The sequence below is a fragment of the Phaenicophaeus curvirostris genome, chromosome 5, assembly GCF_032191515.1.
Source record: "Phaenicophaeus curvirostris isolate KB17595 chromosome 5, BPBGC_Pcur_1.0, whole genome shotgun sequence".
Taxonomy (NCBI): Eukaryota; Metazoa; Chordata; class Aves; order Cuculiformes; family Cuculidae; genus Phaenicophaeus; species Phaenicophaeus curvirostris.
Window position 1 is genome coordinate 28415099 of NC_091396.1, and position 12227 is coordinate 28427325.

At 45.6% G+C, this 12227-nt stretch overlaps 2 protein-coding genes across 38 annotated transcripts in view; both read right to left on the reverse strand.

The window, feature by feature from the left end:
* The window catches only part of MADD (MAP kinase activating death domain), an 83678-nt gene extending 79567 nt beyond the window's left edge, over positions 1-4111 (reverse strand). For 35 of the 36 annotated variants that reach the window (XM_069858030.1, XM_069858021.1, XM_069858028.1 and 32 more), the window contains exon 1: positions 4067-4111. The gene's annotated coding sequence lies outside the window, so the exon portion shown is untranslated. Of the gene's footprint in view, positions 1-3794; positions 3910-4066 lie in introns of those variants that run through there. The other variant, XM_069857993.1, reaches the window with a different exon arrangement.
* Positions 4112-7545: 3434 nt separating this feature from the next.
* The window catches only part of NR1H3 (nuclear receptor subfamily 1 group H member 3), a 29432-nt gene continuing 24750 nt past the window's right edge, over positions 7546-12227 (reverse strand). For both annotated transcript variants that reach the window (XM_069858111.1, XM_069858112.1), the window contains exons 7-9: positions 11280-11393; positions 10304-10398; positions 7546-9481 (exon numbers count right to left, since the gene is read on the reverse strand). In XM_069858111.1, the coding sequence (XP_069714212.1) occupies positions 9335-9481; positions 10304-10398; positions 11280-11393 (356 nt within the window). In that variant the 3' untranslated portion in view covers positions 7546-9334. The remainder of the gene's footprint in view (positions 9482-10303; positions 10399-11279; positions 11394-12227) is intronic.

Here is a 12227-nt window from a genome sequence, read left to right on the forward strand (position 1 = left end):
TGCCAGAGAGAAGGAAGAAATGAGGGGGTCTAGAGGAAAGAGCAAGCATGCACAACTGGTAGCTACAGCATCGCACAGTTCAGTCGCTATCATGCGGAAACAGACACCAACACAGCAGCAGAGTGGCTCAGTGCTATTGTGTGACACAATTTTGGTGAACACCAGTTTCAATTCTTAATCATCACAAAAAGCACTCTTCTCCTTCTGCTATCTGATGCAGAGGCAGAACTCCCAATCTCTGGCCACAAGGGCCTTTTCAGAGCAGGTACAATACACCCAGGCAAGCAGAGATCCAGGGAAGCTGGTGTCAAAGATGACAATCAGATACTTGATACTGACAGTGGGAAATTCAGTTAGAATGTAATGTATATGGAAGCAGGACACAACCATGGCACTGAACTTGCAGTTGTGACAAAACAGATGAAGAAAAAAAGGCTGCTCTGCTGGTAAGATAACAAGCAGTTCCTGGAGGTTATCAGATACGTTGCTGCCAATCTGGGTATCTTTGACCCCTGTGTAAAAAAACAAGGTTAATTTCCTGATTCTCACAGAACTACTCAGAAAAACTGTTTAGAAAGTAGTTACAAAGAAAACCAAAAGGAGAGATTTGACAAACATTACAGGATACATCAAAGGCAACATGAGGACCAGTCCTTTTTTGAGGACTGCTGCTGCTGTGAAATATTGAAGGCTGCAGAAGAAACAGAAAACCACGAAACATTCCTTGCTGCTATGCTGATGCATTATTTCTCACATTGACCTGGAAACACATCAGTCTCTCATTTAACCACAATGACTAGGAAAACAGCATGAGAACTGCCTCAGCGTAGGTCATTCAGGCATATGCAAGCAGCACTTCTTACTTTCAAACCACTGCAAGAGTCCTGCCAATAGCAGTAATTAAAAGTAAGCTCAATATCTCCAAATTCAGTGGCTTCTGGGCACCAAAAGGCAAAGCCTCCCCACCCAGGAGTCTTCCGGTATTAAGAGATTTTAGTGGGTCATTTCTTCAGAATTTTCCTAGGTTTGGGGTTTCAGGTTGATTACTCTACTTCCAAGAGACAAATCAGTAGCCAATTTCTCAGTCATCAACAGTAGTTTTCATGTGGTCGTGACAGGTTTAAAGGCTTCCACTGACAGAGAATCTAATCACTCTAAAATTATTTTCTAGCTCAGACAACAGAGCAAAGACAAAATGAATTATACAGGCTCAGTTACAGAGAGCGAATAGCAGTCATAGCTCTTAGAGTGGAGACAAAAAAGCATCAAACCCTTCCATCATCAAAAGAAATAATTCAAAATTATTCCACAGATTAACAGATTACCCCATTAAAAAACACTCCCTTCTAAATGATGACTCATGCCACTCATTTTTGCTTCGCTTCATGTCTTGTTAGGTCACTGACGATGCCTTGAGATAGATGGAGATCATTTAAACTGGAGAAATTATATTAATCCTGCAAACTCTTTCATTCTTGTTTCTAAATCCTTTCCTCATTGCTGCAAATCCCCAATCAGTAGCTCCATTCTGTATTTTCTACTGATGTATTGAATAACTACGTCAAAGTCTTTCCGCTAAGGGGCTGCCTGGAAATTTAATGCAGTAGATCTTAAATGTAGGGACAACAGGGCCAAAGAACATTTGCAGGAACTAATCTGGGTTGTAATACATGCATTGCCTGTTTTCGGTTCCTTTCTAATGAAGAGTGATACATTCAACTCAATACTTGGTATTAACAAAAAGAGTATTAATTTCCATCTTGTAAGCACAATAGCACTACCCAACTACTTTAAAAACTACAGTGTGATATGACAGACAACTCACTAAATTTTACATCATTTGTTATCCATTCTCATGCACTAAATATCTAACTATTTTTTTCCCCAAAAAAGGAAATCACAATGCTAACAAACATATCTGGGAAGAAGCATCAGAGAAAATCTATTAGCTCAAATGCTGTAAATTAAAAACTATGAAGAGGTTTACTCTCTTAGAATTTAGCAATACTTGTGACTTGCTAATCTGATACCAGAATTCTCAGAAATATTTGGGTTTTCGACTGACTCATTGCAAAAGATAGAAGATAGATCAGACTGAATATCTTTCCAGAGGTACGTCTCCTATATCCTGTCTATCTGTAAACGAATAATTTATATGGCTTGAAGTGACAAGCAAAAAGCTATAAATGATCAGCTTCTGTGACCCTCATCCTAAGCCAGATAAAATCAAAGCCAACATCAATTTAATTTAGGAAGATGACATGAGCAAGTGCTTTAGTAAGACTTGAGATGCACTGATGCCTTTACCATTTTTAATGAATCATCAGTCCTGATGCTCTAAAAACTAAAAAGCTACTTTGGCCAGGTGGGCAAGGCTTACTGTTAAAAATCCTTAAAACTTCTACTTCTCCATCTCCAAAATCCTTCTGAAGCAGATTCAAGTTGGATACCCTGTCTGCTTTTGAAAGAATTAGTGGATGGTGTCAGGGTTGAAGAAGAGGTTTGTCCTCTATAATATTTACTCTATGTTTTTCCATGCAAACTTCAAACTAGAAGTCCTATTTTTTGCCACTTGCTAGACAGCCTGTAGTTCACCACCATTCATGGCTTTAGCACACAGCACATACACCATCAAAATACATCTTGGGCATATTATGCAGTTTGTATGGAAAACATTCTTTCAGTGGGGATGTTATTTTCCTTATTGCCCATCCAGTAAAACTAGAACTGTTTTAAAAGTAGTAATGAAACGAACATGGTAGAACCCTGAAGCTTAGAGCTGCAAACCTGACAGTCTGGTAAAAACATACAAGTCCAGAGTTGCAATACAGAGGCAGCACCACCGGACAGGATGTTTTCGTGCAGATAAAGCTATATTATTTTCCAAATAGAAGTGTTCTAGATGCTTGCTGATGATTTTGCATTTTATGAAACACACAGCAAGATGCTTAATGAATGTATAATTAATCCCAGAGTATTTTAAATTTGGTCCAAGAGCCATGCATTTTCTAACACTACAACTGCAAGGCAAAGGAACTATTTAGTAGCTGGAATGAAGGATCAGGTCAGCATTATATAACATGCTATGAGGGCACAGCCAGATTAGATCCTGCCAAAACTGCATTTTAGCTGTGCCTGATGTGTCAGGATTGCAGATTTCCGTAAGTGATGAAAACAGCAAGTACGTCTCATGTCCATCCAAAACAGTTTCCGAGGTTCAAGCGGTATAAAGCCCAAAAATGGAGACACTGCCCAAATAATCTATATTTGGATGACTTTGGTTTGGTTCTGTGACCCTCGGGGCACCACAATCCATCTTCCCTTCCCTTGGTTCTGCCTGCCAGAAACGTCCTTTTTGCAGACCAGCGATGCTGCAAAGAGCACAGCAAGGACACCTGAGAGCACCCCAGCAGAAACACTGACCCTGAGGTGCGCCGGACGGAGAGAAAATGGCTGGCTTGCTAGGGAAAGCACAGTATTTTCACACTCCCACTTCTCCCTCACCTCCACGGGGCTCCCAAGTTATACACTAGATTATTTCGTGTCTGTCTGAAAACACTGCGGTCTGTGAGCGAGCTCGGGGGGGAAAAAAAAAGGAGGGGGGGGAGGAGAACGCCTGACGGCAAATCGTTCTCCTCCAAGGCTCAGCATTTCTCCAGGCACTTCTTTACCGTGACTCCACACAAACCGGAGCGCAGCCCAAGCTTTCCTCCCCTCCTCCGCCTGGAAACAAAAGCGAGCGGCACGGCAAGGTGCTGGCACCGGTTTCCAAAGGGAAAACGCTGTTGACTTACGGGTTCCTTCACAGGGAATCGCCCAGCACGGAGTGGATTTCCCATTTCATTGTCTCGGAGAATAACAGGCTCCGCCGTTTGCAAACCGGGGAGCGTGAGCACCGCTCCAGCCGCGCCGCGATCCTTCCATCTCGCCTTTTCCGGCGGACCCGCCCCGGCCGAGCCCCGTCCCCGCTCCCCCCGGGCCCCGGGGCCGGCGACAGCCCCGGGAAGCGGTGTCGAAGCGGCGGCGCCTCCCGACGGGCCCGGCGCGCCGCGGGGCTCCCACTCACCTGCCGCCTGGCCAGTTCCGCATCCAGCGCCGCGAGCGGAGCGCGGGGGGAGGGCGGAGCGAACCACGCGCACGGGCGGCGGGGGGGCGGCACCCGACCGCCTTCTCCACCAGCCCCCCGGCAGGGGGCGCTGCGCGGCGGGAAGGGGGAGTCACAGAACGGGGTGGAAGGGAACTCTAAGGATCATCCCGTTCCACCGCCCCTGCCACGGGCAGGGACACGTCCCACTAGATCAGGCTGCCCAAGGCCCCATCCAACCTGGCCTCGAACACCTCCAGGGATGGGGCAGCCACAGCTTCCCTGGGCAACCTGTGCCGGTGCCTCACCACTCTCATAGTGAAGAAATTCTTCCTTATGTCTAGTCTAAATCTGCCCCTCTCCAGTTTATAGTCATTGGCCCCAGTCCTGTCACTACAAGCCTTTGTGAACAGTCCCTCCCCAGCTTTCTTGTAGTCCCTTTCAGGTACTGGAAGGTCGCTATAAATTCTCCTCAGAGCCTTCTCTTCTTCAGGCTTAACAAGCCCAACTCTCTCAGCCTGTCCTCGTACAGGCGGTGCTCCAGCCCTCTGATCACCCTTGTAGCCCCCCTCTGGGCCCATTCCAACAGCTCCATATCCTTCTTATGTTGGGGATTCCAGAACTGGACACAATACTCCATGTGGGTTCTCACAAGAGCGGAATAGAGAGGCAGAATCACCTCCCTTGACCTTCTGGCCAGGCTTCTTTTGATGCAGCCTAGGATACAGTTGGCTGCCTTGCTTGTGGGCACACATTTTTGGCTCATGTCAAGCCTCTCATCCATGACCCACCCCCAAGTCCTTCTCTGCAGGGCAACACTCAATCACATCATCCCCCATCCTGTATTGAAACGGCAAATTGCCCTGACCCAGGTGTAGGAGCTTGCACTTGGCCTTGTTGAACCTCATGAGGTTCCCACAGGTCCACTTCTCAAGCCTATCCAGGTCCCTCTGGATGACATCCCATCCTTCTATTGCACTGCTCAGCTTAGTCACCTGCAAGCCAGTATACCACGTAATCAAATCCATTACTAAACAAAGCCAAAATGAGTAGCATGAACTAGAAATGAAACCAAAACTACTGCAAGTATTCCCCTGGTTTAACACAAAAATATAAGATTACAGTGCTGCAGTTGCCACACCAGGACAGAATGTCATCCAGAGGGACCTGGACAAGCTGGAGAAGTGGGCCTGTGGGAACCTCATGAGGTTCAACAAGGCCAAGTGCAAGCTCCTACACCTAGGTCAGGGCAATCCACAGTCTCAACACAGGACGGGGGATGATGTGGTTGAGAGCTGCCCTGCGGAGAGGGACTTGGGGGTGCTGATTGATGAGAAGCTCAACATGAGCCAGCAGTGTGCACTCGCAGGCAAGAAGGCCAATCTTATCCCGGGCTGCATAAAAAGAAGCCTGTCCACAAGGTCAAGGGAGGGAATTCTGCCACTCTATTCATCTCTTGTGAGACCTCATCTGGACTACTGTGTCCAGTTCTGGAATCCCCAGCATAAGAAGGATATGGAGCTGTTGGGTCAAGAGGAGGGCTACAAGGGTGATCAGAGGGCTGGAGCACCTCCCATACGAGGACAGGCTGAGAGTCGAACTTGTTCAGCCCAGAACAGAAAGCTCCAAGGAGACCTTACAGCGACTTTCCAGTACCTGAAGGGGGCATACAAAAAACCTTGAGAGGGACTTTTTACAAAGGTTTGCAGTGAGAGGACTAGGGGCAATGGCTATAAACTGGAGAGGGACAGATTTAGACTAGACATTAGGAAGAAATTCTTCATTATGAGGGTGGTGAGGCACTGGCACAGGTTGCCCAGGGAAGCTGTGGCTGCCCCCTCCCTGGAGGTGTTCAAGGCCAGGTTGAATGGGGCCTTGGGCAGCCTGATCGAGTGGGAGGTGTCCCTGCCCATGGCAGGGGCGTTGGAAGGGGATGATCTTTAAGCTGCCTTCCAATCCAAGCTACTCTACAAGTCTAAGGTGTGAAATGGTGAAATACTTCATCTTATTCTCCACTTTTGTAGTCTGACCATTGCAGAGGAATCTGGATTTCAGAAATGTTCCCATCCAACCCCTCACAGTGATCTGAACAGAGGGTGGTGGTGGTGAGCAAACACAGCCATTACAGAGCAGCACAGCCCACAGCAAACACCACCTGAGCTTCCAGCTCTAGCACCCCATGGTTTCTCCAGTGGGCAGCTCAGCAGTTCATTTGAAAGAGACAGGCCAGAGACTCTGAGCAGCAGGACTGAGCCTCAAGCCTAAGGAGCATCTTGCAAATGTAAAAAGCACAAAGGGCCACTGATCTCAAGGGAAGTTCTCCACTACACTTGCTTCCTTGAGCTCCCCAGGCCAGCCTATTCTGTACTGATTTGCACTTAAAATAATGAGAACATGAATATGTAAACAAGAAGCTTATATTTGATTACCTGATAATGAAAAGGGACAGGGAAGCCAGAACCAAGGAAAATCACTGTTTTCATCACTGCCATGAACAGCAACATTTTTGATTGCACCTAGAAAATCTCTCAAATCTACATGCAGTTCCTTCTCTTCAAATAAAAAATGAGATGCAGCTCATAATGAAGAAAGCTTCATTGCCACTGCCTCTTCCGACTGTTGACAGCCTCATTCTTCAATGAAATCCCTTGAGCAGGGCCCAACTGCCCTCTAATCCACCCGGGGCCAGCTTGAGCTCTCGGGCTCTGCTCTTGCTCCCCACCTCACACCCTGCTGCAGTCTCCTATAAGCCTATTCCTATCCCACCTTCTTCTGCTTTAGTAGTTTCCAATTTAATTTTTATACTGTAAAGTAATGCAGAGAGTTCAAATGAATAGCCTCTGGTGTAGAGCCTTCCTGACCTGACAATGGCTTTCCTTTCCCATTGTAGCAGAGGATTTTCAAGTGCTTCAGAAGCAGCAGTAGATGGACAGCTCTCCACCTTCCTTATTCTACCTGTCCTTTAGAGGTAAAGCGTATGGACAGCTATTCTTGTTGCTTCTCCTATGCTGATCATTCCTGATATAGTCATATCAGGTATCAGCTAGGATCCTGCCAAAATCCACTCCACAGCCAGGGCCACACTGGACTCTGATTTCAATTTCGGTGAGCCACGATACACAGACAATGGAACAGAGCACATGGAATAAAAGGGTTAAATTCTGAACGTAGCTTACTAATCAAGGTGAGGTATGAATGGATAATTCATGTTCTTCATGACATGCACTTAATCCACTTCACCTATTAGCCAGCTCTGGCACACAGCAAGGTACATAGCAAGCTACAACCTCATAGTAGAGGGCCCCCAAAGAAACTGCCTGGGGTTGCACTACTATTTCTTTTTCACCTCTTCTTACTTCTCCACAATCTATGTACTCACTTTCATATCAGCTTTGATAGTATTACATTAAGAACTTATTATACCCTCCTCCAGTCTAACGACAGCACAGAGAATGTCAAAATCCTGTATTAGGCTTTATTCTTTTATATAAACATTAACATTTCTCAAACAGATTAGTTAAAAATACAGATTTAAACAAGAATTTTTGCAATTGCAATGAGTTATAAAAAACAACAGATTATTTTACAGATTGTTACAAGTGCTTTACAAAGGTGCAGAGTGAAGGCCAGTGGCAGGGGACCAACCTCAAGTGCAAAATGGACACAATACCCTCACCACGGGCATAGCGCTCAGATACACAGCCAAAAAAAAAAAACAAACCAACAAACAAACAAAAAGAGCCATGTGAACCTAAGGCTCTTGGGATGCTCACCGGGCAAGCAAACATAGATCTTATAACAGAGAAGACTCATGAGACCAAGCTATCAGGATACTTAAGGTTACATCTCTGAGATCAGCCATAAGATGTTTCTTGGAAAATAAGGAACATGTTTTACAACAGTATATTTCTCTTCTGTCAGACAAAATATTGCTGTAAATCCTAGAATACTTATGGATGTGAATACTTAACTTGGGGCATAAATCCAGTACGGATCTCACAGCGCCCAAAATGAAGAAAGGATACAAGACCCAAGTGTCCTTCTAAAGCAGTTGGCACTCCTCATACACGAGGGACCTCCATATCCCATGATCACCACTAAAGCCTTGAGCAAGTACCTTGGAAAGACTTTGGCAAAAGAAGAAGACGCAAGTGGATCTGGTTACACCCAATATTCCTGCAGCTCATGATCTGACAGTTGTGCAGCTCACAGCTCACGCAATGCCCATGTGTTTCACTAAATGCAGCATGTCCTCTCTCCTTGGCCAATACATCTTCACACCCACGTTGGAACACATACCACATGCTCCAAAATCTTGGAAGATTTTGAGATCCTTCCACCACACCTACCTTGCCTAGGTACCAGTCCTTTCCACTTATGTTCCTTCTATTCCACCCCTAAATATAAAATCTATGCCCTGATTTGTTTTGAACTAAAGTTTTCCAGGTGTTAGCAAAACAAAGGTAAAGTGAACTGGCTGAGAACCACCATGAGATAAATTGCTAAGTATTACTTTAAAAAAATCCACTACTTTGCGCCTGACATCTTTCAGGTGTACAAATGTTCCCTACCCCAGAGGGACTCCCTGTTAGACAAAGGGCACTATGCTTTAGAGGAATCCTTTTTCCAAAGGAGGGGCAGGCCAGAATGAAAGGGCAGCTCTAGAGATGAAGTCTCATAATAAAGAAATAAAAGGTACTTCTCTTGGTATCATTGTAAAGGGTAGCACACACAAGAGATTTTATTTATAGGAAACCCAGTGAAACCCCTAGAACATCCACATTGACTTCCCTGAGCTCCTCAGATCCAGGTACACTGGGGACCCTGCAGAAGCCTTTTGAGCTGGGTTACTCTCAATAGAGAGGATTTGGCAAGTTTCTGCAAATTCATTTTCATAATCAACAAGAGAGGAGAGGATCAGTGGGCAAGCCCTCAGGACATGTTTAGAGAAGAGAGACTCTGAAGAAAGCAGGGCCGTTGGGGTGAAGGTCTTAATTTCTACCATTTTCAGATGTTTCACATTATTCCTTTGGGGTATGGGCACTACATCAAAACCAACCTCCCCCATCTGATCTGTCTGCCCAGCTGCCTCCCTGCATAGTCTCATGACAACATTGAAACCCCAGGCTCATCACGCCCTGCACTGCCTTGCCCAGAGTTCAGTGCTTTGGAAAGGGGAGGCTGCCTTCTCATTAGCAAAGGCTGGGAGATGACATTACACTGGCACATCAGTGCCCTGGGAGCATGCGGTCACTCATGCACATCCCAGATTTCTGAAAGCAGCGGAGGGAGTTTCTTATCCTGCAGCCGAAGGGCAAACACCTGTTCAGAGTGGACACTACTTAGTGTCCGAAGGCTGACCAGCTTCATTAACATCCGTGGAAACATCAGGCGGTCCTGCAGAGACAGACAAATAGACAGCTGTCAGTAAATTCACACTAAAACTTTGTTAAAAAAAGTATTACAACACCAAATGATTCATTGTAACCACAATCCTGACCTCCCCTAAAGCCAGCATTCTCCAGGAGGTGGCAGTGTGCAGGAACACAAATGCTATACTATGACTCAAAACTCCAAACTTTCCATGCTGGCTAAACTATGGAACATTACACAGGACAACAGGCTGTGACAGCTCACAAATCCTGCATTTACAGCTGTGACCAAAGAGCTGTAGAAGGGAAGAGTATGACAGTACAGTCAGCAAGATACCTTTTACAGACAGATCTGAAAGAAATGTGCCTGCATAAACACAAAACCAGTTTGTGTCATTGTTGGGGTTGCTGGAGCACCTTCCATATGAGGACAGGCTGAGAGAGTTGGGCTTGTTCAGCCTGGAGAAGAGAAGGCTCTGAGGAGATCTTACAGCGACCTTCCAGTACCTGAAAGGGACTACAAGAAAGCTGGGGAGGGACTGTTCACAAAGGCTTGTAGTGACAGGACTGGGGACAATGACTATAAACTGGAGAGGGGCAGATTCAGGCTAGACATAAGGAAGAATTTCTTCACTATGAGAGTGGTGAGGCACTGGCACAGGTTGTCCAGGGAAGTTGTGACTGCCCCATCCCTGGAGGTGTTCAAGGCCAGGTTGGATGGGCCCTTGGGCAGCCTGATCTAGTGGGACGTGTCCCTGCCCATGGCAGGGGGTTGGAACTGGATGATCTTTAAGGTCCCTTCCAATACAAACTATTCTATGATTCTACGTTACGGTCAGGCACTTACATTTGGTCTGTTGATGCAAATGTAAGAATGAAGGGCTTCCACATAGGTGTGCTGCAGCCTCTCCACCAAGGACTGGTCCTGCACATTCGGTCGGTCTGCCAAAAAGCACATTAGAAGTATGCAGATTGCCACAGGCAGCTTCCCTGGACTTGACATCCCTGCCTAACACCAGTCCCTCAGCATGGCCTCTCCCCAAAACTTCATCCAGCATTCACCCAGCACAGCAAGGGGAGACATTCATGACTGCAGCAGCTATGCCAGTTTTCTGTAACTGTTCTTCCTCAGCGATGTTTACCACAGGTGGGGAGTACAACCTGTCTCCCATAGAGAAAGGTTAGAGAGACCAAACAGCACTATATGAAAAGTGTGTTTGGTCTCACATTCCCATCACAGTGAAAAGGAGAAGCTGTCCACTCAGGAGGGACTGGGTAGGTCTCTCCAGTAGCTGAGCCAATTAGGTACCAAATAAATCATCTTACAGGTCACAAGACAGGAAACAAAAGTGAAGAGGTAGAGAGTAGAGAAGGCTTCTTTGTGAAGCCTTGCCATGGCTCAGAGCAATCTTCATCTCATAGCTAAAGCTTTACCCGACACCACTGGGTGTCACTTCTGCTGTGTGCTCCACATCACACCACACAAGTACTTGGCACTTGAGGGGACAGTAAAACAGTAATTTCTAAATAAGGAAAATAAATACTGGCTGATATTTCTATACACTTTTCTAGCACTGGAGAATTTGATTTCCTCTGGAGGCAGCACTAGAAAATTCAGACTATAATTAATACCCTAAGCAGAAGTAATAACATGCCCCCTTCATCACTAGACTCTATACATCCTGTATATCTATACATCTCTACATCCTCCTCTATACATCTATCTATACATCCTCCTCTTCAGCTTGTGATCTTCCTTAACTCTATTTTCTTTGGCCCCCGGTTCACTGCTATGGCTCTTTAGATTCCCCTTAGCTTTTTACCTGCAGAGAAAATGTTGATGGCGATTAAAAGTGCATATTCAGCATCATTGAGCTGTAGCTCATTCATTCCCTTTGAGAACTCAAAGATAGGGTTAATGAACTCAAACTGCAGACCTGCAATAAACAGAAGAGAACAAGGTGAAGCAATGACAACTGTCTCCTCTCTCTCCCTGTCACGGAATAAGCTGCCAGAAACTCATTGCAGTACACCAAGGAGTTGGGGACAGGGAAGAAACCCTTACATCGTATTCCAAGTGTGGCCGAAACCTCTTTGTACAGTCCAGCACTATTGATGAGCACCAGCAACAGTGGCTGAGGAGAAGGCTCTAACTGTAAAACAATGCTATTTCTGGGTTTTCTTAAGACCCTTAAATGCCCCACAGCACATTATTAGGCCACAGCTAAAGGAACACGTCAACTATCAGATAAATCCATCAAAGTCAGAAGCCCACAAGTACAACCTCTATGCTATCCACTCTCACACCATCACCTCCTTCAAACCAAGCAACCTCCTTGCTTTCTAAGAAAGCTCCAGATTCATCTGAAGTCTGAGTTGAAAATACGTGGTTCCAAGAAGTCTAAACTATGCCATTCTATTCAGACTAAAGAGCTAGGAAAGCTGAGACAGACTTACACCTCCAATCACCATAAATGCAATCGGGCACAAATGCATTGATGTTTATTATCACAAAATATAGAGGTCACTGTGCTATGTGCTATACAATCATGCTGAAAACTTTAGGCCTTTTCCACAAAACAGCACGCAGGTCTAAGTTCCTGCAGTACAACTGCACTAGAGAAGGATGAGCAGGATGGAGGGAATCTTTTCTGGCTGCCTGCTTTTTGCCTTCCTAACAATCTGAAGAAAAGGCTACCCGGAAAAGCATCGAAGAGGGAAGTTGTATATAAAAGCCATCTCAAGTATAAATGGGAAAATAGCTATCCAAG